The sequence below is a fragment of the Saccopteryx bilineata genome, chromosome 6 (assembly GCF_036850765.1).
Source record: "Saccopteryx bilineata isolate mSacBil1 chromosome 6, mSacBil1_pri_phased_curated, whole genome shotgun sequence".
Taxonomy (NCBI): Eukaryota; Metazoa; Chordata; class Mammalia; order Chiroptera; family Emballonuridae; genus Saccopteryx; species Saccopteryx bilineata.
Genome location: NC_089495.1, coordinates 47923582 through 47949769, shown reverse-complemented (window position 1 = coordinate 47949769; position 26188 = coordinate 47923582). Strand labels below are relative to the sequence as shown.

Sequence of the window (26188 nt, the reverse complement as noted above, 5' to 3'; positions counted from 1 at the left end):
GTATATTCTCAAACCAGCACATAACTGAAAAGTGTAAGAAATTAGTTTAAAATGCTTGTTTTCCAAGAGAACTTGTAATTGAATTTGTGAGGCTAGCAGGTAAAACAACAAGATGATTGCCAAATTTCTGATGCTAAGGAGAAAAATAACCAAATGGAAAATGACATGCTTAATATAAATGAAACAAAGGAAATTTTTCTGCCATTTTAATTCAATGAATAGTGTATGAACATTTAAAGGTGACAAATTATCAGTGAGCTGTGCCATGCAGATCTGAGAAGACAAAATGGGAGACACTGTCCATATGTGGAAAGATATTTGAAAAATACTCAAGATTTGTGTTGTCATCTCTATTTCATCATTTCAAATAAACTAATGGATATTCATGAGAAAATCTTATTTATCACAAATAAGATCATGGGACAAAACTCACAAGAAACTCAATTCAAGTAACCCTGTTCGCTTAAGGAAAAGCCATAGTAAATAACACCAAAACAAATGATCACCTGCATCATTCCAGAGGCATCTTTAAATCACCTACTCTAGTCTATAGTGTACCTTCAGTATTCTGTATAAAGAGAAAACTTTTAAGATGGCTCATTGAATAGTCAAAAATCTCATTATTGTATATATTATTTTCCACATAACAAAACACTGGTCAAATCCTTTAAAACACACAAAACAGTTACTGTCAGACAAAGAAACCTATTTAAAGTTTCCCAGAAAATGAAGAATTTAAGTTAATAATAATATAAAAAGACTCTGCTATGGCAAGGTGAACTACTTTCTTAATTTTGTCATTTTTTTCTTTTTTGTGATTTATGAGCTGAAATGTGGGTATCAGATTTTGTGTGAACTAAAATATATGGCTCTATTTAATTTCATTTTAACAAATATCATAAAACCAAATGTCTCCAGAGAAACACAGAAATTACTTTTCAAGAAAAGATGACTTCCTGCAAGACGGCATAAAATGAGTTCATACTTTCTGAAATTTTTTTCTGCTTCAGACACATAGTAGTTGTAGAGATACAGGAAACCGAAGAGACACCGTGGAGTCCTGAGCAAGGTAAACCTCTCTCTTGACAGAAATGTGGCAGACACACACTGTTGAACTGCTTGCTTCATTGATCTACCTCTCCCATCAATTTGTGCGTTTCTTAAAAGAGGAATTTAGTTAAAATTGTTAATCTTCCCTGCATAACACTGTGCTGATAACTTTCTGTTAAATGTACAGGCTAGTCTACAGATACATCTCTGCATTTTTATATAACAGGAAAATATGGCTCAAGTTTTCTTATTTATTAAAATGATAATATACATTTTAAAATATAATTAGGATCCTTTTAAAATGGGATTTTATGTATCTTACATCAACATGGAAACTCTCACAAAAGAAAGTAAATCTTTGCCTTTTTACATTTATGCATAGCCTAGAAAACAAAAGTATTCAATAAGTTTTTCCTGTTTCTTAACTGATGGTTAATTAATCCGAAGTAACAAAAGTCCTCAGCTTCACAGCTGAAGCTAAACAGCTTAATTTATGCTTAAAAGATGCTTTTTAGACTGCAAGTTGACTGTTAATGGGTTGAGTGGTTTATTTTGGATTTTCAAAATAATTTATGTGGGAACTCAAGAAATTATTTCTTTAAAAGCTCAAGGCCTTTTGTGATCTATTTTAAAAAAATAAACTTTCCTAAATATGGCATAAAGCTAGTGCCTTAAATACTGTATTATTATAGTCCATAAATTTGAACTTCTTTTATTATAGCCATTTTGAGGATTAAGTAAGATATTAAATTCCTTTAAAGCACTTGGCAACATTATAGAAACTCTAAAAAATTGAAAGCTATTATTGTTATTAGCATTACTATATTTGATTTTAACACATGTTAAAATCAAACATGTCAGTTGACTGCTCTGTGTTTCTGTAGCTTCAACCAAGATTGAGATGACTGCTTGTTTTTGTAAATAAGGTTTTACTGGAACAGGAGTTTCTGAGGCCACACTCACTTTTGCACGGCAGTGGTAGAGTTGTTGAAACAAAGAGCATGTGGCCTGAAAAAACTAAAATGTTCACTATCTGGCTTTTCAAGAAAAGTTTGTTGACCTCTAGCTTCAATGCAAACCACCTTTATAAGCTATTTTTTTTAAAAAAGAGTATTTTATAAAAAAATAAGTTTGATTAAAATGACTTATCCACACTCATTTGAAACATACCACTTTTACTCAAGCACAGGTTTCTAATACAAAGAGAAATGATGATGTAATTTGAATAAACAAATATGCTTTGGAAAACTCAGAAACCCAACATCAATCAACCTAAGTGGAACATATTCTGAATGTTTTAGTAGTTTAAGAATACAGAGACCTCTCAATAATACGTGAACTAAATCTCCACCACCTAGTTTATTAAAATCAAATTCATTTTACTAAATTCTGCTACACAATCTTATATCTCTGTTTTTTAATTATAAAAAATTCTAGTATATATAAAAAAGAACATGACATGTATTTATCAACTACCACTGGAATCTACCAATGCACTTAAATAGTATCAGTGAACTCTACAATATTAAACTGTTTGAAATTTTGGTGAATTTTTTTTACAGCTGATCATAAACCAGCTAACACACATAAAATCACATTAAAAAACAATTTTGTATGGGATATGTAAAAAAATTAGTTAAGTTTTACTGGAGGATTCTGTTCCCAGTGGATGGCATAAGTATTTATTCTGTAGGATTGATTTAGTATGACTGGACACCCACCCTGGATTGGGTTACAAAAGAAATGTTACTATAATCTCTAATATCTAGAACTCCCTCAGGAGTTCTTCTAGAGAGACTGGCATAATCTCAATCATGAGTAGCCATTTCTGTTCTTTATTTCCAGGTGTTTTTGTCATTAGCCTGCTTCTAACTTCTGGTTCTAATACTATTATAATTCTTTCACCTCACCTATCTTCCCACTTCATTCTACCCAGAGCCTTTAATTAACTATTGGGTACCTTGTTCCATGTGTTCTATGTTCTCAAAATCCACTCACTTCAACTGGTTCTGTCCCAAATGCACAACTTCCCCCAGAGTTCTTTCGAGAAAAGGATGCCCATGCTCCAATGCCACATATGGCCCATGTAGAATATGCGAATGAGGAAGACACTGCTTCCTACATTACTCCTCAAGGCCCCTTTGACATGTATTCCACCAGGTTAAACCATTCTCTTACAACACTCCTGGTGGCTACCCTCTATTAATCTCTCTGTAACTGCCACATGCCTTTGCCTGTACTCCTTTCCCTAAAAACTGGCCTCATGCTGAATGATTTCAATATCATTGTGAAGATTCAGCCAATACCTTAGCTCAGGGGCCGGGAACTTATGGCTCGCGAGCCAGATGTAGCTCTTTTGATGGCTGCATCTGGCTCGCAGACAAATCTGATAACCCCTAGATTGTTGTCTGTGTCTATGAGTGTTTGTCTTGTTTGTTCGATCGTTGCTTTCAGTCATATAACCCACATATGAATGCCATCATATGGCTGTTGACATTTTCCATCTGACTTATTTTGTTTAGTATATATTCTTAAGGTCTATGTATGTTGTCACAAATGGCAAGATGACATCATTTCTTATGGCTGATTAGTATTTCATTGTATAAATGTACCACATCTTCTTTATCCAATCATATAAATTCTTCATGAGTCCTCTCAATAGTTCTCCACATCATAAAAACTGATTTACTGTCTATATATCTTGCTAAACTGTGAGATCCATATACAATACAGTAATAGGCAGCATTGCATCACAAAAAGTCTGTGCTAGGGGAAGTTTAGTGCTAATGATACTTTGTTACAGGAAACAAGCCTCCATGAAGAGGAGAATTACTAAGTGACTTCTGAAGATTTTTTGATACTCACATGTTTATATTTAATAGGTGTATGCCATCAGTTCTTTTTCTGAGATGTTTATGTGTGGATGGATCGAATTTTTATTGACCAAATAAATTTTTAAATGCACTGGGTGAATTCTCGATATCTAAGAGAACTCAACTTTAGGGCAAATTAATTTTTTATGAGGAAAATTCTTTTGTAATAAAAATAAAATACAATTTTTCTGCTTTTTATGTTTAAATGATCATATATTGGATTTAGTATATGCATACCTCACTTATATGATGATTGGGTTTCTAAAGAGTTATATGTCTGTCAATTTATCTGTGAATATGTAATCACTGATTTCTGAGATATATTTTAGAAACAGTATTTCATAATGACAAAACAGTGGTTTTTGGAAATCATTAAAATATGTGAGAATCAAATATTAACAAAGTTATTGAATCAGTAAGAAGTGCAATTCTAAAACTCTAGCTGGTACACAGGGTGCTAGAAGATGCTTAGTTACTCACTAAATTTGTCTGCTGCTGGCTTGACATCATTAGTGCAGCTCAGTCTCTAGTACAGAAGTTATTGTACTATCTATTCAATTTCCCTCCAGCCTTGTCATTGTTGATACTGTTGAGCTGTCTTGCTTGTTTATAATCTTCTGAATCTGTGCTTGTTTACACTTAGTAGGAAACAGGCTAATGCAACATGCAAAAGGGAAAAAGTCTCAGAGGTGGGTGGGAAACTAGCAAGATGGCAAGAGAAACACCAAGGGCAAAGGGTTAACTTGAGAATGCAACACGCTGTCAGGAAGATACCTAGGTCCATGGTGACAGGAAATAAATCAGGCAAGATAGTGACCAAGGGAAACACTTCAGCAACAGCTTTGGTTGAATTCACGTAATTAATTTTTCACATTTATAAAAGGCACCTTCCCCCAATGAGCAGCTTACCTCTGCGAGGTAAAACTCATCATACTGTCTTCGGAAGCTTTCTTCTTTGTGATAGTTGCTAGCAGCTACTATCACATCCACCGTCACCATGCTCAGGATGAACATGTGGAAAACTGATGACCGCATCATTTGCTGAGGAGGCAAAACAGATGAACTCTTAACAAAGAAATAAACCTTACAGTTAAACATAATTGTGTGCTTAGACCTGGGCATGCACATCATTGTGACACACTGCTGTGCAGAACAGTGCTTCGAAGAGAACTTGATGAATGTCAGTTTTCTGCTGAATAGAGGAATCTTTGTCTTCAGGGAGCTCAAAAATGAGTTTGGAAGTAGTTTTAGAGACTTTTAGTTAAAAGTGGAAGTTATATTTCATTTATCTTAATTTTCATTGGTGAAGTAGGTAGTTTTAATCCATAATACTGAATGCGTAGAGAAATAATTTTTGAAAAGCTGAGACCTCAAAATAACTATTGCTTTATTCTGTTAGGAGAAAAAGCTACTGAAGATGAAAACATTTTAGATATAATTATAAAATTGGAAAAGTGGGGGAAACCTAAGGTCTTTATTTTATTACTTCCATAAATTATTTATTTAAATTATTATTTTTAATGATTTATTTTTTAAGCTGCTTTATTGAGGTATGAGTGACATTAAAAAATGGATACATACTGAATGTATATAACTCAGTGAGCTTGAGGATAAGTATACACCCATGAAACTACCACCATCAAGGCCATAAACATATACATCACCCCCTAAAGTTTCCTCCCACCTCCTTTATTATCATCATCATCATCATCATCAGTAAAAACCTTAACATAAGATCTATCCTCGTAGCAAATTCTAAGTATACAATACACTATTGTTAGCTGTAGATACTATGCTATATAGCACTTACTTATCTCAAAAACTGAAACTTTGTATCCTTTATATAAATAATTTATTGAAAATTATACTACAACTAATAATAACCAATGTCTATATTTATACTTATTATGTGCTTAGAGCTGTTGTAGGTGAGAATCATAAAAGTTAACTCATTTAATGTCATAATAGCACCAGGAAGTTACTGTGATTTTAGAGGGGAAAACTGAGTCTCAGAGAAGTTAAATCTGTAGCTTTCTCACTGTCACACAAGTATTGAAGGTGGAATCATAATTTGCACTGAAGTCTGGTCCAAGTCTACTGCTTATATTGAAGGATATAATTAAGCATTCAAAAATAATGACTATTATTATAATGGCTAATACGTACTGAATGCGCACTAAGTTCCAGGCCATACTATAATTATGTTAGTTATTTTATCTCTACCATAGCCCTTACCTAGTGGGATATATTACTCACTTTTTCCATTGAGTTTAAAGAGATTAGTCATTTATTTGAGATCGCACAGAAATACACAGCAGTGACGGACTCTGCACCTGTCTGTTTGAAGTCCATTAGAGCATAGAAAACACAGTCAATAATATTGCAGTAACTCTATTACAGGTGAGTACTTGAAAGATCAGGGGGGACTGCTCTGTATAGTACATGACTGTCTAACACTATGCTGTACATCTGAAACTGCTACAGCACAATACTGAATGCCAACTGTAATTAAAAAAATAACTTAAAAAGGTAGAAAACGCACACCTTTTTCTGGTTGAATTATGCTTTGTGATCTAAAAATACCTTAAAGATGAGTATTATTTTAATGGTATCTTTAGTATAATTAATGAATATATAAAAGAGATACAATGTGGAGAAAAGCCAAAGTCAATAAAAACATACATATATATATTTATTTATTTTATTTTATTTTTTTAAGTGCATAGTGAGACAAACAGCCTGCTGTGGTGTGGAGTGCACAAGGAGAGAGCAGTGGCTGAAGGGCCTGGGCAGCAGCAGGAGAGAAGCTGCTCTCTGAGAAGGAGTGAGCACACGACAAACCCCTGCATCACATCCCTTCGTGTCCACTGCCCCCGGCCCAGCACCGCCATGAAACGCCCCCCTGGTCCTTTGTTTCTTCTTGGTACTGAGGGACACATTTCCTTATCCTTTGATTTGACCTGAGAATTCTTTGGTCTTTCAAACTACAAGAAGCTAACTAAAGCAGGACCTCAGAATGGGAAAAGAAAAGAAAGGGGCTGAGTGTGCGCGCTGTCTGTGCATACATTCATGGTTTCACGTGCCCTGCATTGCCCTGCAGTGGTCGTTATCATTAACGCATAGGCTACAGACAAGTTGTGTGGAGCTGAAATTCCACCATTTGCAAACTCTGTTGCCCTGGGAAAGCCACTTAAACCTCTTTGTGCCTCAGTTTTCTCATTGGTAAAGTGGAGATAATAGTGGCTACTCCAAAGTTGGTTATCAATTTTAAACAAGTATTTGTCAAGTGCTTCAAATAGTCCTTGAATAGTATAAGTATTCTATACCTATCAGGTATTTTTTCTGTTCAGAAATAAGAAACTAATTGCCCAAGGTCAGAGATTTAATTATGTTGTATATTTGATGGAGTCCACAACCAAGTGAGATAAATAAAAGTATTAAAGTCTAATATTTCGAGATGTGACAGAGCCTTTAAAAAAGCAGATATTTAGTAAAGGCTTGTGCCACCATGACTATTGATGCATTCCTACATCCAGTTGCCTTTCATTTTATTTTAGAGGTAATACAAAGTCAAATTCCAGAACTGTCCATCAGCATATTTAAATGCACATCAATTTACTTGCAGGAACTACTGACCTTCATAACATAGATAAGCAAATCAGTTGGCAAGTTTCTATTCTCATTAGAATTTTCATTGTTATTTAGTCTTTCTTGCATTGTGAGAGTCACATTCCATAGCTATTACTCCTTTTTTTATACTCCTTTCAACATAATGTTCTATTAAAGATATTTCAACTGATTTCCACTTTATCTGCAAGACAGAAAAGCTACAACTTTCTGTTTTCCTTAGCTATAGATTTACGTCTTAAGTAAACTGTTATTACCGAAAGGTCCAAACAAAGCTTTTAGGCATGGCTGTCAAAAAACTTTAAAATTGGTTTTGTAACTGTCACTGCTTCACTTTGGTGCTGTCATTATAATTAGGTTGTTTTTTGTCTGAATGTCTACTTGTCCCTGTTGGTATAGAGTCATTAAAATAATCACTTACAATGGATTTTGATACGTTATAATCACCATAGCTTAGCTTTCTCCAAAGTAATGACTTTCAAGTATTAAATAAGAATTAAGGTGATGAGTACATGCAGTAGCTAAATTTAATTATTAAAACCAGTAACTCAGCCCTGGCTGGTTGGCTCAGTGGTAGAGTAGGGGCCCAGCATGTGTATGTCTTGGGTTCAATTCCCAGTCAGGGCACACAGGAGAAGCACCCATCGGCTTATTCACCCCTCCCTGCCACACTTCTCCCCCTGCCCCCAAAGGCATGGTTCATTACAGCAAGTTGGCGCCAGGCACTGAGGATGGCTCCATGGCCTCTACCTCAGGTGCTAACAAGAGCTTGGTTACTGAGCAATAGAGCAACACCCCAGTTGACAGAGCATCATCCCCTAGTGCAGGCATGGCCAACATATGGCCCGTGAGCCAGATCTAGCCCGCGTAATGAGTTTATGTGGCCCGTGATTAAATTTTTAATATTGTCCGTGTGACACACTGTGGAAATGAAATAAGTGGTACTTTTAAATCATTATACATAAACTATGATATCTTCAGGAATCTTCAGCTCAACTTATATTTGTGAACAAACTTTTTCTTTAATGAATCTAAATAAAAGTACAAGATCAAGATTGAATGATTTACATTTGAAGGCTGTGTTCAGAATAGCTACTACAAGTATAGAGCCAGATATTAAAAAAAGTAATAGGCGATGCAGAGCGCCTCAACCCGTCACATTAGTTTTTTTGTTAATTTATTGTACTAAATTACTTACATTTATTCATAAACAAATTACATAATAAAATTTTGTTTACTTAAACAAATCATTTTTGTATTTAATATTTTTTAATTTTAATATCTCATCCAGCCCGTGAAAAAAGTTTCTTTCTAATCTGGCCTGGGGCAAAAACTGTTGGCCATGCCTGCCCTAGTGAGCTTGCTAGGTGGATCCTGGTTGGGGTGCATGAGGTTGTCCTGTCTCTCTGCCTCCCCTCCGCTCACTGAATAAAAAGAAACAAACAAACCAGTAAGTCAAGCTTTAAAGTTAGAGCAAGGGACATGGACCACATCAACTTAATCCAATTCAATCAATGTTTGAAACTGGCTTCTGAGAGAATCCATGATACTCATTAAAACCCTGCTCACTGTGAAGTCCTGAATGGTGTGCTCTCACTCCTGGACAGCAAGCTGGCTAAGAGAATCCCAAACATGTATAAGTCGAATTGTAGGAAGAAGGAAGAGGGATTTAGTAAGATACTTCCATCTCTTGGCCAGTGTGAATATATTTTTGACTCTACTCTGTAAGAATAAGACTAGACGTTAAATCATAAATTGTCACACTAATACATATTACTGTTATTAATATTTTTCAGTCACCAACTCCTGATTCTACAGCACAAACTAGATTTTAAGGACAAGAAATACATGCTGGGTGGAAAGAAATACAGCTAGGAAGAACTATTATACTAAGTTAATGGTTTTCAAATTACTTTTAACATGTGTGGCAGAGCCCAAAATTGCCTGTATCCACAGCCTTGGCCATAGCCTCCCGCTCCAACTCTGGACTTAGCCATGTGACTTGTTTTGGTCAGTGAGACAATAACAAAAGGCAATGTAAGCAAAGACGTGGAAAAAACTTGAGTTGCAACTTACTCTTGTAACGTTTGGAACCCTAAGCCATCACATTAACACTCTATCCTGGCCTGTTGTAGTATGACCACAGACCCTGTCAACCCCTTGACCACAACAACCAGCCATGTACCAGAAGCACAGACACAGTCTGATAAGCTAGCTCATAATGCTAGCTGCCTGGGGATGCAAAAGTGAGCCCGGTCTCTAGTCAGCTGAGACTGGCTCAGGCTAGCAGGGTTATTCAGCTGATCTACAAATTCATGACCAAAAATTAGAGTCTGTTTTATAAGCTGTAAGTTTAGGGTGGCTTGTCATTTAGAAAAAGGTAACTGATATACCCACTGAGCCTATTTCCTCATCCCGGGCACATAGGTAAATTAGATTACTCAGTCTATTAGCATAGAAGTGAATTAATATCAGGAATTCTCATCACTGGGATGGAAATGGAAGTGATGTGTCACTCTGGAAAAGGCAGTTAAGAAAGGACCTGTGTCTTCTCCAAACTCGCTCTTGCTCTTGCTCTCTCCCTTTCCCTCTAAAGTGGCTTTGAAACTATGTGCTTCAGATGGGGTATCAAAGGATAACTATTTTAGCAAGGACATTTTTACAATGGGTGTATATACATGTACATGTGTACATGTCATCTCTGACTGAAGGCAGTGGGGTATAGCTGGCCCCACCTGTGGTGTGCTAGCGCTGTAACTGTGTGCAGTTTTCCCCAGTTTCATGTTGTTAACCTGAAACTGGCCATGGCAGGAGCATTTACACCATGAAAATTAGCAATTTCTATCAATCAGGACTCCCCAGTTTTAAAATAGTTGCTAAACTTTTTACACATTTGCAAGCATACCATTGCCTTTCACCCAGCTGTCCTGGCTCTCTAGCATTTCCTTGAAGCAGTAACCTGCTGTGGGTTATTAGAAAAATCATGCTGTAATCACCTGTGGGGAGGGCAAATCATTTAATGGGCTTTGTCAAAGTGTTTGCTCTTGTTACTCTATTCATAGATAGAGATGAAGGTATGAATATGAATATAAATATAAATATTGATATAGATATGTATGTGGATATGGATATATATACAAATATATAGATATAGATATAGCTCATCCCTTTACCCCACTGGGATACTTAGAGTCCTCAAGACCCCTACTGGACACTCACCTGCATAGATATGATGCCTACTAAACACTTTATAAAGCATGCAGAAAACCTTGTGAACATTGGAAGACTGTCTTTAAGACTACAAGAATCTAGATAGATCAATTGAAGGAACAATAAAAATGGAGCTTTTTCTTTTACTTGTCTAATATAATTTTTTTGTCTTGAATTGATTTAAACCACAGTGTACTTTGTTTGTGAAAGTATCAATTAAGGACAACAGGCACAATGCTGTAATGCATATTCACAATTTGAAATATCTTACAGAACACTACTTAATATCCCCTTGTTTCCTCACACTTTGTGGCCAGACATTTATGGATTAGTGGGAGAAAGGAAAAGTAAATGAAGACATGTACAAAGACCTTTCAATTACCTAAACTATAATTTAAGGATTAAGAAGTCAATTCCCCTACATGACTTCCATTTTTGACACTTGAAAAAAAATCAGGAATGAAAATGCTATAATCTTTGCTTTTCAACAATGGAGTGTTGACCTTGCTTAGTTTGCTAGACATGAATAATAATAAAAAATCAAAGTATTAGTTCATTCATAATAATTTTCTCTCATGTTCCTTCATGTCTAGAAGAAGAGTAGCAACAGAGGGAAATTAAGGCACACTAGTGTTATTTGTAGCCTTGTGTTCCTATAGACTTCAATCCTGAGTTCCTACAATGATGGACACACAGCAGGTCCAACAATAGTGGTTGGCATAACTTAATTTCCCCCCATCTACTGAATTGGTCAGAAAGCATTTTTTGCTTCTTTTTAAGAAAAATAGGCTCAAAGGGATCTCTTTTATACATCTATCTTCTGGATTAAACGAAACTACATTGGTACTCTGGATACAGCTGTTTGGGCCACAGGCCAAGCTCCATAAGGGCAGCTTCCCTCAAGCGGCCTGGCAAGGTCTCTGATAAGAGGGATGCTCTGAATTGGATGTTGGCCTCAAGACCCTCTCACTCTCAACCCTATTTTTCAGATGTAGAAATGTAAGGTGAGTAAAATATATTAGGACACCTAAGTTTAGGTAACGTAATCTTATTGTTTCAAGTAATATACCGCTCACAAAAATTAGGGGATATTTCAAAATGAACATGAAGCCATAAAAAAAAGCATTTGCTTTTTTAAAAAAATTAAACAAGAACATCAGAAAAGCAAATGACAAGTCAAAGAATGTTGTTTGGTATACAAATGAGATGCAAAACCAACTTTTATTTCCTTGGTGAAAATGCACTCTACAAAAGGCTGAACCTACTGAAGTATCTGCCCATTCCCTGATCCCCTAATTGTTATGAGCAGTGTATAAGTGTATAATCTCCCATTTGTATATTCCAGGAATATCCCTATTCAGCCTGGAACAAAATAGGGTCCAGAGTGGTGATTGGCCGGGGAGGCCATTGCACATGCTCCAGTAACAAGCCTCTGTCAGTGATAGTCACCTGGGCTATCTCTTCCTCATGATCCTCTGATTCTGACTTACAGGCAAGTATAAGTGAAATGTAAGAGTGCAGGCACTCACATCTCATATTTTTCTTGCTAGAGCTCTACCAACCATATAGTTACAACCATACTGTCTTGCCAGATTTTGACGAAAAGTGTTTTCCTAGTCTTAGTTATCAGTATTGTTGTTTTCTTTATCCTTTGTCTTCATGAGTACTTTGGTGAGAAGATGGTAAGGTCTATGACAGGGCTGTTAGATAAGGGACACTTAAACCATGGTGGTTTTAAGATCTTTGAAGACACTTTAATTGACAGTCCCATACTTCATAAAAAGTATATATACGGGAGATGACATCAGAGTAATGGCGGGGTAGGAAGCGATACCGATAAATCTCCCCCAAAACTCAACAAGATCTTCAACCAGAAACAGAAAAACCTATACTTGGAGCTTCCAGATGCTTCGCAATACACCCAAAGGTATGATTGAGTGAAAAATTGGCTAAATATATAACCAAACCCCGAAGGAAATAGGGAGTAAGAAATGCTCCTCCTTCCTCACTAACCTAAACAGGGCGGCTTTCTCTGGTAACTGTGAATATAGAAACTGAGGTGGGCAAAGGGGGTGAATAGATCCAGGCCACGGCACAAACGGCTGAACCAGGCTGTGGCACGGGGATCCAAGCTGAGGAAAAACTGATCCTGTGGCAACCTGGGCAATACAAGCTAACACTTGAGCCAAACCCAAACAAAGAAAGAAAAGCAGAGCGGCCATTTTACCCGGTCTCCTGGTCGGTGCGCAGTTAGTGGGCGAGAATTTCTTCCTGGGAAAGCCACGCACGGGAGGGAGTGAGAACTAATTCCAACGGTGGAAATTTTCCGTGCTGGTGAGGGTTTCACTCAGGGAAACGCAGCCGGCCTTATATCCTGGTTTGCGCACGCAGATAAGGAGTGAGCAATTCCTCCGAGTGCCTCGGCAGTGCGCGCCCGTGTTATCGCACAGAGGGGCAGAGTCAGGGGCCTTTGTGTGGGCCAAAGCAGAATCTCGAGCCGCCCCAGCACCTTGCAAAAGCCGCGCACGGGGACGGAGCGAGACTCAATTCCAACAGTGGAGATTTTCCGTGCTGGAGGGTGTTTCACTCAGAGGGAACCGCGGCCAGCCTCATATCCTGGTTTGCGCACGCAGATAAGGAGTGAGCAATTCCTCCGAGTGCCTCGGCAGTGCACACCCGTGTTATCGCACAGAGGGGCAGAGTCAGGGGCCTTTGTGTGGGCCAAAGCGGAATCTCGAGCTGCCCCAGCGCCTTGCAAAAGCCGCGCACAGGGACGGAGTGAGACTCAATTCCAACGCTACAACTTTTCCCTGCGGTTGGGGGTTTCACTCAGAGCATGAGACTGCTGGCTGGATATCCTGGTCGCAGACAGTGAGTGAGAGTTTCCTCCAAGTGCCCCGGAAGTGGGCGCCCACTTGTGTTACACGGACTCTCTCACTGTCGGAGCCTATAAATGCTATTGAGCTTCGACTGCCAACGAGACTAAAGCACAATACATGACATTGCCATAGAGACTTATCAACTGCAAACCTCTACCTGAGCGTGCCAAAGGGGCAGAACCCGGGGTACAGAGTCACCGACCAGGAAGAGGGAGAGAAAAAGAAAAAGCAAGAAGATAACCTCTCAAAATCAAGAATAATCTGCAGACTTTATAACCTATCCATTTTATTATATTTGTTCGTTTGTTCTCTTATCTTCATTCTTGATACTTTTTTTCCTCCTCCAATTTGGCCGATTAACTCTCTACCGGTCTTACTCTCTCCTCTCCTTGAACTACACTACCCATAAGTGTTACATCTCCCATTATCTTTTCTCTTCTCTTCCTTTCTCTCTATGAGGGTTGCACTCCAAAACCCTTAACTCTCTCTCTCTCTCTCCTTTCTTTTTCTTCTTTAGTGGTTACCTCTTTTGTTCTCTCACTCTCTTTCTTTCTCCCTCTATATTAGTTTCTTCCTTTCTCCTTTACATCTCCTCTCATTCAAACCTCAATAACAAACAAATTATCTTATCTGGACTCAAACCTATGTTTGTGGCATTTTGGGGGGTTTTTACTTCACCCTTTTTAACTCACTAGCAGTGCTCTCATCCCTGGCTCTCCATATTATCTAGTTCTTGTTCCACTAAATACAATAGTAATTTTTAATTTGTCCCCCCCATTTTTTCCATTTTCCTCTTATTCCTCTCATCATAACTCTTAGACAACCAACACCTAAAAGCAAATCATTTCATTCTTGACCCCAATTTTTTCCTTATTTGCTTTTGTGGGTCCATACGCTCTTTTTTTTCTTTTTCTTTCCTTTTTTTTTTTTATCTTTTTTTTTTTTTTTGCCCCTTTATTACTTTTCCCCAATTCAGGCCCCTCCATCACAGGCATTGTTTGTTATAATTCACAGTCCACCACAAGATTTTCTCAAAAAAGAGGGGAGAGAAGAGGAGAGGAAAAAAGGAGGGGGGGAATAATTTCCTTTTTTTTTTTTAATTTTTATTTTATTTTTCTTTATTTCATTATTAATTTTTTTAAAAAAAACAACTCTTTTCGATTTTTTATTTATTTTATTTTTATTTTTTTTAACTTTTTATTCTTTATTAAATCTCATTAATACTATCAACAAAACCACCCTCAGATGCCATTAAGGAAGAGAAAATCGAATATCATGGATACAAAAGAAAGAGAGGTAACACAGCTAGATGAGGAAAAATCTATGGAGAAAAAATTTAATATATTGGAAACCTTGGAGCTAAATGACAGAGAATTCAAGATAGAAATCCTAAAATCCTCCGAGATATACAAGAAAACACGGAAAGGCAATTTAGGGAGCTCAGAAAACAACTCAATGAACACAAAGAATATATGTCCAAGGAAATTGAAACTATAAAAACAAATCAAACAGAGATGAAAAACTCAATTCATGAGCTGAAAAACGAAATAACAAGTTTAGCTAATAGAACAGGTCAGATAGAAGAGAGGATTAGTGAAATAGAAGACAAGCAACTTGAGGCACAACAGAGAGAAGAAGAAAGAGACTCAAAAATTAAAAAAAATGAGATAACCCTACAAGAATTATCTGACTCCATCAAAAAGAATAACATAAGAATAATAGGTATATCAGAGGGAGAAGAGAGAGAAAATGGAATGGAGAACATACTGAAACAAATAATAGATGAGAATTTCCCAAGCCTGTGGAAAGAACTAAAGCCTCAAGTTCAAGAAGTAAACAGAACTGGGAGTTTTCTTAACCCCAACAAACCTACTCCAAGGCATATCATAATGAAATTGACACAAACCAACAGCAAAGAAAAATTCTCAAGGCAGCCAGGGAAAAGAAGAATACAACATATAAAGGAAGGCCCATTAGATTATCATCAGATTTCTCAGCAGAAACTCTACAAGCTAGAAGAGAGTGGACCCCAATATTTAAAGTCCTGAAAGAGAGAAACTTTCAGCCACGAATACTATACCCATCAAAGCTATCCTTCAAATACGAAGGAGAAATAAAAACATTCACAGATACAGAAAAGATGAGGGAATTTATCCTGAGAAAACCCCCACTCCAGGAATTAATAAAGGGGGTTCTCCAATCAGATACAAAGAACAAAAAAAAAAAACAGAGCCACAAGTAAAAGCTCCAAGAAGAACACAATAAAACCAAATTTAAACTGTGACAACAACAAAAAGAAAGAGGGGGAGAAGATGGAGATTAACAGTAGCAAAGGACGATGGAGTGCAGAAAGTACTCACAAAATAGTTCGCTACAATGAACAGGGTAGGGACCCTTTTCATTACTCAAAGGTAACCACCATTGAAAAAACCACCACAGAAGCACATGAGATAAAAAGATAGCAACAGAGGAAAGATGTATGGAATACAACCAAATAAAAACAAAAGATAGAAAAACGAAAGAGAAGGATCAAACAAGACACAAAACTAACAGAAAGCAAGATATAAAATGGCAATAGGGAACTCACAAGTATCAATAATTACACTAAATGTAAACGGATTAAACTCACCAATAAAAAGGCAACAGAGTAGCAGAATGGATTAAAAAAGAAAATCCAACTGTATGCTGCCTACGAGAAACTCATCTAAGTAACAAGGATAAAAACAAATTCAAAGTGAAAGGCTGGAAAACAATACTCCAAGCAAATAACATCCAAAAAAAAGCAGAGTGTAGTAATACTCATATCGGATAATGCTGACTACAAGACAGGAAAAGTACTCAGAGACAAAAATGGCCATTTCATAATGGCTAAGGGGACACTGAATCAAGAAGACATAACAATTCTTAATATATATGCACCAAACCAAGGAGCACCAAAATATTATAAGACAGCTACTTATTGATCTTAAAACAAAAAACTGACAAAAATACAATCATACTTGGAGACCTCATACACCGCTGACGGCTCTAGATCGGTCATCCAAACAGAGAATCAACAAAAGACATAGTGGCCTAAACAAAACACTAGAGCACCTGGATATGATAGACATCTACAGGACATTTCATCCCAAAGTGACTGAGGTATACATTTTTCTCCAGTGTACATGGATCATTCTCAAGAATTGACCATATGTTTGGGGCCACAAGACACAACAGTCAGCAAATTCAGAAAAATTGAAGTTGTACCAAGCAGATTTTCTGATCATAAAGCCTTGAAACTAGAATTCAACTGCAAAAAAGAGGAAAAAAAATCCCACAAAAATGTGGAAACTAAACAACATACTTTTAAAAAATGAATGGGTCAAAGAAGAAATAAGTGCTGAGATCAAAAGATATATACAGACTAATGAAAATGACAATACGACATATCAGAATCTATGGGATGCAGCAAAAGCAGTGATAAGAGGGAAGTTCATATTGCTTCAGGCATATATGAACAAACAAGAGAGAGCCCAAGTGAACCACTTAACTTCTCACCTTAAGGAACTAGAAAAAGAAGAACAAAGAAAACCCAAAACCAGCTGAAGAAAGGAGATAATAAAAATCAGAGCAGAAATAAATGATTTAGAGAACAGAAAAACTATAGAAAAAATTAATAGAACAAGGAACTGGTTCTTTGAAAAGATCAACAAAATTGACAAACCCTTGGCAAGACTTACCAAGGAAAAAAAGAGAAAGAACTCATATAAACAAAATCCAAAATGAAAGAGGAGAAATCACCACGGACACCGTAGATATACAAAGAATTATTGTAGAATACTATGAAAAACTTTATGCCACTAAATTCAACAACCTAGAAGAAATGGATAAATTCCTAGAAAAATACAACCTTCCTAGACTGAGTCAAGAAGAAGCAGAAAGCCTAAACAGACCTATCAGTAGAGAAGAAATAGAAAAAACCATTAGAAACCTCCCCAAAAATAAAAGTCCAGGCCCTGACGGCTATACCAGCGAGTTTTATCAAACATTCAAAGAAGACTTGGTTCCTATTCTACTCAAAGTCTTCCAAAAAATTGAAGAAGAAGCCATACTTCCAAACACATTTTATGAGGCCAACATAACCCTCATACCAAAACCAGGCAAGGATGGCACAAAAAAAGAAAACTACAGACCAATATCTCTAATGAATACAGATGCTAAAATACTAAACAAAATACTAGCAAATCGAATACAACAACATATTAAAAAAATAATACATCATGATCAAGTGGGATTCATCCCAGAATCTCAAGGATGGTTCAACATACGTAAAACGGTTAATGTAATACACCATATCAACAAAACAAAGAACAAAAACCACATGATCTTATCAATAGACGCAGAAAAGGCTTTCGATAAAATACAACACAATTTTATGTTTAAGACTCTCAACAAAATGGGTATAGAAGGAAAATATCTCAACATGATAAAGGCCATATATGATAAACCATCAGCTAACATCATATTAAATGGCACTAAACTGAAGGCTTTCCCCCTTAAATCAGGAACAAGACAGGGTTGTCCACTCTCTCCACTCTTATTTAATGTGGTACTAGAGGTTCTAGCCAGAGCAATCAGACAAGACAAAGAAATAAAAGGCATCCATATCGGAAAAGAAGAAGTAAAGGTATCACTTTTGGCAGACGATATGATCCTATACATCGAAAACCCCAAAGAATCCACAAAAAGACTACTAGAAACAATAAGCCAATACAGTAAGGTTGCAGGATACAAAATTAACATACAGAAGTCAATAGCCTTTCTATATGCCAACAATGAAACAACTGAGAAGGAACTCAAAAGAATAATCCCCTTCACGATTGCAACAACAAAAATAAAATACTTAGGAATAAACAAAGAATGTAAAGGACTTATATAATGAAAACTATAAACCATTGTTAAGGGAAATCGAAAAAGATATAATGAGATGGAAGAATATACCTTGTTCTTGGCTAGGAAGAATAAATATAACCAAGATGGCTATATTACTCAAAGCAATATACAAATTTAATGCAATTCCCATCAAAATTCCAATGACATTTTTTAAAGAAATAGAGCAAAAAATCATCAGATTTATATGGAACTATAAAAAACCCCGAATAGCCAAAGCAATCCTAAAGAAAAAGAATGAAGCGGGGGCATAACAATACCTGACTTCAAACTCTATTATAGGGCCACGACAATCAAAACAGCATGGTATTGGCAGAAAAATAGACACTCAGACCAATGGAACAGAATAGAAAGTCCAGAAATAAAACCACATATATATAGTCAAATAATTTTTGATAAAGGGGCCAACAACACACAATGGAGAAAAGAAAGCCTCTTCAATAAATGGTGCTGGGAAAACTGGAAAGCCACATGCAAAAGAATGAAACTGGACTACAGTCTGTCCCCCTGTACAAAAATTAACTCAAAATGGATCAAAGATCTAAACATAAGACCTGAAACAATTAAGTACATAGAAGAAGACATAGGTACTCAACTCATGGACCTGGGTTTTAAAGAGCATTTTATGAATTTGACTCCAATGGCAAGAGAAGTTAAGGCAAAAATTAATGAATGGGACTACATCAGACTAAGAAGTTTTTGCTCAGCAAGAGAAACTGATAACAAAATAAACAGAAAGCCAACTAAATGGGAAATGATATTTCAAACAACAGCTCAGATAAGGGCTTAATATCCAAAATATACAAAGAACTCATAAAACTCAACAACAAACAAACAAACAATCCAATAAAAAAATGGGAAGAAGATATGAATAGACACTTCTCCCAGGAAGAAATACAAATGGCCAACAGATATATGAAAAGATGCTCATCTTCTTTAGCTATTAGAGAAATGCAAATCAAAACGGCAATGAGATACCACCTCACACCTGTTCGATTAGCTGTTATTAGCAAGTCAGGTAATAGCAAATGTTGGAGAGGCTGTGGAGAAAAAGGAACCCTCATACACTGTTGGTGGGAATGTAAAGTAGTACAACCATTATGGAAGAAAGTATGGTGGTTCCTCAAAAAACTGAAAATAGATCTACCTTATGACCCAGCAATTCCTCTACTGGGTATATATCCCCAAAACTCAGAAACATTGATACGTAAAGACACATGCAGCCCCATGTTTATTGCAGCATTGTTCACAGTGGCCAGGACATGGAAACAACCAAAAAGCCCATCAATAGATGACTGAATAAAGAAGATGTGGCACATATACACTATGGAATACTACTCAGCCATAAGAAATGATGACATCGGAACATTTACAGCAAAATGGTGGGATCTTGATAACATGATACGAAGCGAAATAAGTAAATCAGAAAAAACCAGGAACTGTATTATTCCATACGTAGGTGGGACATAATAGTGAAACTAAGAGACATTGATAAGAGTGTGGTGGTTACAGGGGGGGAGGGGGAATGGGAGAGGCAAAGGGGGAGGGGGAGGGGCACAGAGAACTAGATAGAGGGTGACGGAGGACAATCTGACTTTGGGTGGTGGGTATGCAACATAATTGAACGACAAGATAACCTGGACTTGTTATCTTTGAATATATGTATCCTGATTTATTGATGTCACCCCATTAAAAAAATAAAATTATAAAAAAATAAAAAAAAATAAAAAATATATATACAAAGAGTCATCTGAAATTTACTTTTACATATTTATATTTATTTTTAGTATTAAATGGTGGGCAGGTGAATATAAAACTCATTTTAAATTCAAGACACAGATTCAATAATAAAATTAAATAGCTTTCCTTTTCAACAGACTGTGCATCTGATTCAATGAAGGACTTAGGCTGTTACACTTGAATGCAGAAATAAGTAAAGATTATGAGCTATAGAGAATCTTGACGTGGAAGGCTCATTTTGAGATATTTAAAGTATTTAGGAAAGATGGAAGAAAAAATTTAAAGTATTTTAAAAATCTATGAGAAATATATCAAATACAAAATGACGGAAGTGCTTGACCAAGTCCAGACCTTCTGCCAGCCTTAGGGCAGTGGAGGAGCCACGCTGCTCTGTCGGAGGTTCCCACTGCAAGAACTGTACTGAACACTAAGAAAATAAGTGACAATTTTAAACCCTAGTTGTAGTTTATAAAGAGGGTTATATATTTAATCCCAGAAATCAAGACTGGCTTGGAGAACAACTTATCTTTCTTTTTTCCAAAGGTGACAATGTGACTGTCATATGAATGCATGGCATAAGTCAGTAAGTATCTCCCAATTAATATGAATGTAAACACCTAAGAGTTATAGGACTTATTAAAACTGAAAGATGTCAATATATAATGATGTAGGAATTTAGTTTGAGATAACCTGGAGTGAAAAAAAGTTGTAAGATGTTCTAAATACTTCTTTCTTCCAAAGAGGTACAAAAATTAAAGATGCAAAACCATTTAATCAACAATAAGGTAGATAAATAAATACAATAGTACTAATAATTTTATCTTATTTTTTCTTATGTTTAGTCTTCTGGTATCTACTCTGAATATAATTATTATTTGAAATATATTAAAATTGAATATATATGAAATATCTATTTAAATAGATACATAGAATATTTTGAACTAAGGATTTACACAATTGAGTCTTGGCTAGTTGATTTGTCCATAACTGGTTTCAAGATCACAATAAATCTTTTTAAATTAATCTTTTAGTTACCATCTTACACTTCGTTTGTGCTTATTTGCCTTTAGCTATTTTATTCTTCCTGCTCTTAATTCTCATTCTAGGTTATTATAGAATAATTTTTTATTCCTTTTTTCTGACAAAACTTTTCTCCCAAGCTGATTTTAGGTTTTGCTGTTAGAAACTGCAGATGAACGTGTGCACACACAACTATTTGTGGGAGGAACCTTGGCACCTACATAAAAGAAGAGTAATATGTAATTGGTGTGTGGCTCTGTGTGAGATTGTGCAGTCCTATATAGAAAAGCATATATTTGTGTACATTCAAATATAATCCTCCAATTATGTGTTAAGTACTTCTCACATGAAAGTTATAATGAAAGAAACTGAAAGTAGAGAAGAAAGTGACCAAATATAATCAAGGACTCAGAGATTACTGTGTTAAGGAAGCTTTGTTTGACCTGACTTTGAAGGTAGAGACATTAGGATGGATTGAAGGAGCTTATTCAAAGAAATTCAAAAGGCTGTGTTTACAACAGAATTAAAGACATCATATTTGGGAAGAAGAAGGAGGGGTGCACTGTTGGTTGGTATATAGCAGGGGTCGGGAACCTTTTTGGCTGAGAGAGCCATGAATGCCACATATTTTAAAATGTAATTCAGTGAGAGCCATAAAATGACCCATGTATGTTACACATTATCCAATAAAAATTTGGTGTTGTCCCGGAGGACAGCTGTGATTGGCTCCAGACAACTGCAACCATAAACATGAGCGGTAGGAAATGAATGGATTGTAATACATGAGAATGTTTTATATTTTTAACGTTATTATTTATTTTTATTTTATTAAAGATTTGTCTGCGAGCTAGATGCAGCCATCAAAAGAGCCACATCTGGCTCGTGAGCCATAGGTTCCCAACCTCTGGTATATAGGTTTCTGGAGATGTGGAAAAAGGCTGTTTCTATGTGGGAATGGGTGGGGGAGAAGTGCATTTGGTTTGTGATATGATAAAGGTGATGTGTCTATGAGAATGCCTGGAACATGGTTACTTGACACTTAAGAAATACACTTCTAAGATTTAGATAGAAGGGCTAGAACTAAAAGCTGTGAAATCATTGGACTATAGGTGTGTATGAGCTGACTTTCTGGAAGTGAACAGAATAATCTGAGAGTGAACAGTGAGAAGAGTGTGCTAATGATAACGATAATTATTTTTATAGACCAAGTGACCCCCTGCATCCCACATACTGTGCTAGGTATTTTAGGTGCATCACTTCTAATTCTTACAAACCCCCAAGAGATGTTATTATCCTCATTTTTCAAGTCAGTAAACTGAGGCTCTGGGCAATTTAGCAAATCACCCGGGTTCTTTTGGGCCACTCAGTGTTTTTCAACAGCTGGCCCGCTGTCTGTACCTCACTGTCTTCTCACATTGGTCTCAAAGTATAAAAGAGGTTGGCTTGTGGATGGAACCTAAATTCTCATGGGCTTAATCAATTTTTGAAATTATCAGCCAGTTCGTGGGAAGGTTCATTAAGAAGAGAGATGTTTAAGAAGTGCCTCGGATGTTACTTCATCTCTTGAGATGCACATATCACACACATCCCCCTAATCTTCACCTTCAATGAACATTTTCTCAGAAAGCATTAAAACACTATAGTAATAATTTTGCCACAATTTGACCTACTTATAGTAAAAAGCCTTTTATCTCTGTTCTTTATAGAAGGAGGTACGTGGTGGGATGTTACCAGATAAAAACTGAACTTGAGAATGCCAGGTCTCATGCATACATTCATTTTCTTGTCAGTGACTTTCTTCACAATAATAGATCACTAGGCGTGTTTTAGAAGATGACTCAAAGCTGTGCAGCCACATCTGTCAAATTGTCAAGAGATAAAAACTCCTATCTGAGAGGCAGTGGAAAAATGGCTTGTCACAGCAGCAGCTGAGGAATGAGGTTCCAATTCAATAGAAATCTATTTATCATGCATTAGGGTGACCTCTTCATGCAGCTGCTGCTTATTCTAAAATAGAGTTTAAATAGCTAAGTGACTAGTTGATGCTAAAAGGGTCAATTATAACTTTTCACTTTTCTGAGCCTCAAACTTAAGTACAGAGTGAAGAAACTCTCTAAATGGTTTTGGTAATACTACATAAAAGAATTGCATTATTGCCTGAAGATGAAAGAGATGTAAAATGTGTGTCCATATGTCAAGCATTAATATTTTCTATTTTTGCTTTTTTCTACTGTTTTAATGTCTTCTCAGACCAAAGTGATATGCCCTTTAGAAGCACATAGAATTTCTGAAAATCATTTGGAAAAATCAACAGATGAATGGGCAACAGATGTGAATAATCAATCTACAGACAATCTATGTGGCCTATGAGTATATAAAAACATACTCAACCCCCGTAGACTGTAATCAGGGAGATCCAAATTAACACTATGACATATTGTTTCACACCATTGGGCATGAAGTCTGACAACATCAAGTGTGGACTAGAATGAGAAACAATGAGAACTTTTATAAGTTGCTGTTAAGAGTGAAAGGCAGCACTGTAACCTGGGTAGCCATTAGAAAGTATCTTATAAGCCTAAGGCATTCATATGCTTTAATTTAGTGATTGCTTTTCTAACTATATATGCTCAGATAATTCTCACACATGTGTACAAAAAGCATGGACAAGAAGATGCTAGAATGTTTTCAATGGCAAAACAATAAAAAAACAACCTCAATATCTATCAATAGAATAAATGAACAAATTGTACTATATATTTATAGTAGGATAATATACAGTGAGAAAATTAAGTGGTTAAAACTTTAAGGTAGACTGCTTATGATGAAATTCCCAGTCAGTAGCTAGCTATGTGACCTTCACCAAATAACTTAAACTCTCTGTACCTCAATCTTTTATTTGTTAAACAGTGGTTAAAACAGCACCAATAGTAATGATGTTGTGAGCCTAACACCCAGTGAATGGTCAATAAATGTTAGCTGTTGCTATTTCTAATGATGGACACATAGGTCTTCTTCCTACCTGTGTTTCTACATTATTTCATAATATTTCTAATGTAAGGAAATGATTGAATATTAGACTGTGAAATGGATCTAATTTATAAAGTATTCATTTGCAACTACATGGAAACTATGTTGTGTTTCTGCAAAAAAACTATTTTATGCAAGGTGATTTGACTTTTAGGTCAGACTATAATAACTTATTTAGTCCTAATAGACTTCTCAAGTCTTGTAAAACATAAAAAATCTAATAGGGAAAACTGTCCCTGAGTAATAATTCCTGAGGTCAAATCCCACTACTCATGAGATCAGAGTCACATCCGTTCTTCACCTGTTCCAGGAAGCTCATGAAGGGCTTGAGTATTGGTTCCTGAAGACAGAGACTGAGGCAAGGTTTTCAGAGAAAATTAATGAGAAAAAATTCAGCAGTAGAGCGTCAGCCCAGCATGTGGAAGTCCTGGGTTTGATTTCTGGCCAAGGCACACAGGAGAAGCACCTATCTGCTTCTTTACCCTTCCCCCTTTCCTCTCTCTCTGTCTCTCTCTTCCCCTCCTGCAGCCAAGGCTCCATTGGAACAAAGTTGGCCCAGGGGCTGAGGATGGCTCCATGGCCTCCACCTCAGGTGCTAGAATGGCTCTGGTTACAATGGAGCAACGCCCCGGTGGGTAGAGCATCGCCCCCTAGTGGGCATGCCCAGTGGATCCTGGTTGGGTGCATGCAGAAGTCTGTCTCTCTGCCTCCCCACTTCTCACTTCAGAAAAATACAAATAAAAAAATTTTCTTTGGGGTTTATGCTTCAGGCAAAACTAATACTTGGATTAACTAGACCTGATATCCATTCAGTTTCTATGACACACTGCCTCTGGCCAACCCCTCCTTTTGGGTGGCCTACTGGTTTCTCCCAGCTTTACACTCATCTTTGGATGTTTCTGGATGATCCTCTTGAGTGGGAGGCCACCAAACTCAGTTACAATTTGCCATATTTGGTCTATATTCAAGACAAAGGATAAAGCTAGTGTTTAAGAAGAAAAAAAAATAGAAGCAGATGCACAGAAAGAAGGATGAAAACTCAGGAGGCCCAAACAGAGAGTGAGAGGAGGTCAAGGAAAGTACAGTCCCCTGGCAGCCATGATTGTATCAGCAACAAATGCTCTCTGTGAGCATAACGTTTGCTCCTTTCAACCAAATAATTCTGGACTAGGAAATAAATACTCAATTCCCACAGTAGAGAATGGAGTTATTATCTCCATTTTACAAAAATATGCCCAAGACTATTCTAGTAAGTGTCATAGCTGAAATGTGTCTGTCTCCAGAGCCTATTTTCTAAGAGTCTGCAATAGGGTGATTTAGTCTCCCTCAGGAAAGATGGTGCACTGGGTACTACTTCATAGAATGAAGCAAAAATGTCTGTAGCTGGGGAGGCAGGTGTGAGAGGCAAGCAGACCTGTTAGGAGACATATGCTGAAGGCAGTTGAAGCACAAAAAGAAAAAGAAACCAGTCTGAGACTTGCCTTATCATAGTCTTAGGCTTTTCCTTGTTATTTCCAGCCATATTTTTCCTGTTTTAAGGACCAAATCAGGAAGGGGTGGGACCCCGGATGATCAGCGTGCACAGGGAAGTAGAGAAAGAAGCAGAAAGATGTTCCAGGTAGGATTGAAGGCGGGAGGGGGTATTTCAGGGGCTATAAGACATTTATTTGCACATTTGTCCTTAACTTAGGAATGAATTTATTATAAATTACACAGACTTACCATGGCTAAGTTCCTTATTAAACATGGTATGAATTTCACTAATAACTATAGAAACATGAAAAATGTGCTAGCAAAATTAACTTCATTAAGTTAATTAAAATTTCAACA

General features: G+C 36.6%; 1 protein-coding gene across 3 annotated transcripts in view; it reads right to left on the bottom strand.

Annotated features, from left to right (window-relative positions):
- Nucleotides 1–26188, bottom strand: part of NALCN (sodium leak channel, non-selective) — a 361051-nt gene that overhangs the window by 210268 nt on the left and 124595 nt on the right. For all 3 annotated transcript variants that reach the window (XM_066235655.1, XM_066235656.1, XM_066235654.1), the window contains exon 11: nucleotides 4833–4964. In XM_066235655.1, coding sequence (XP_066091752.1) covers nucleotides 4833–4964 — 132 coding nt within the window. The remainder of the gene's footprint in view (nucleotides 1–4832; nucleotides 4965–26188) is intronic.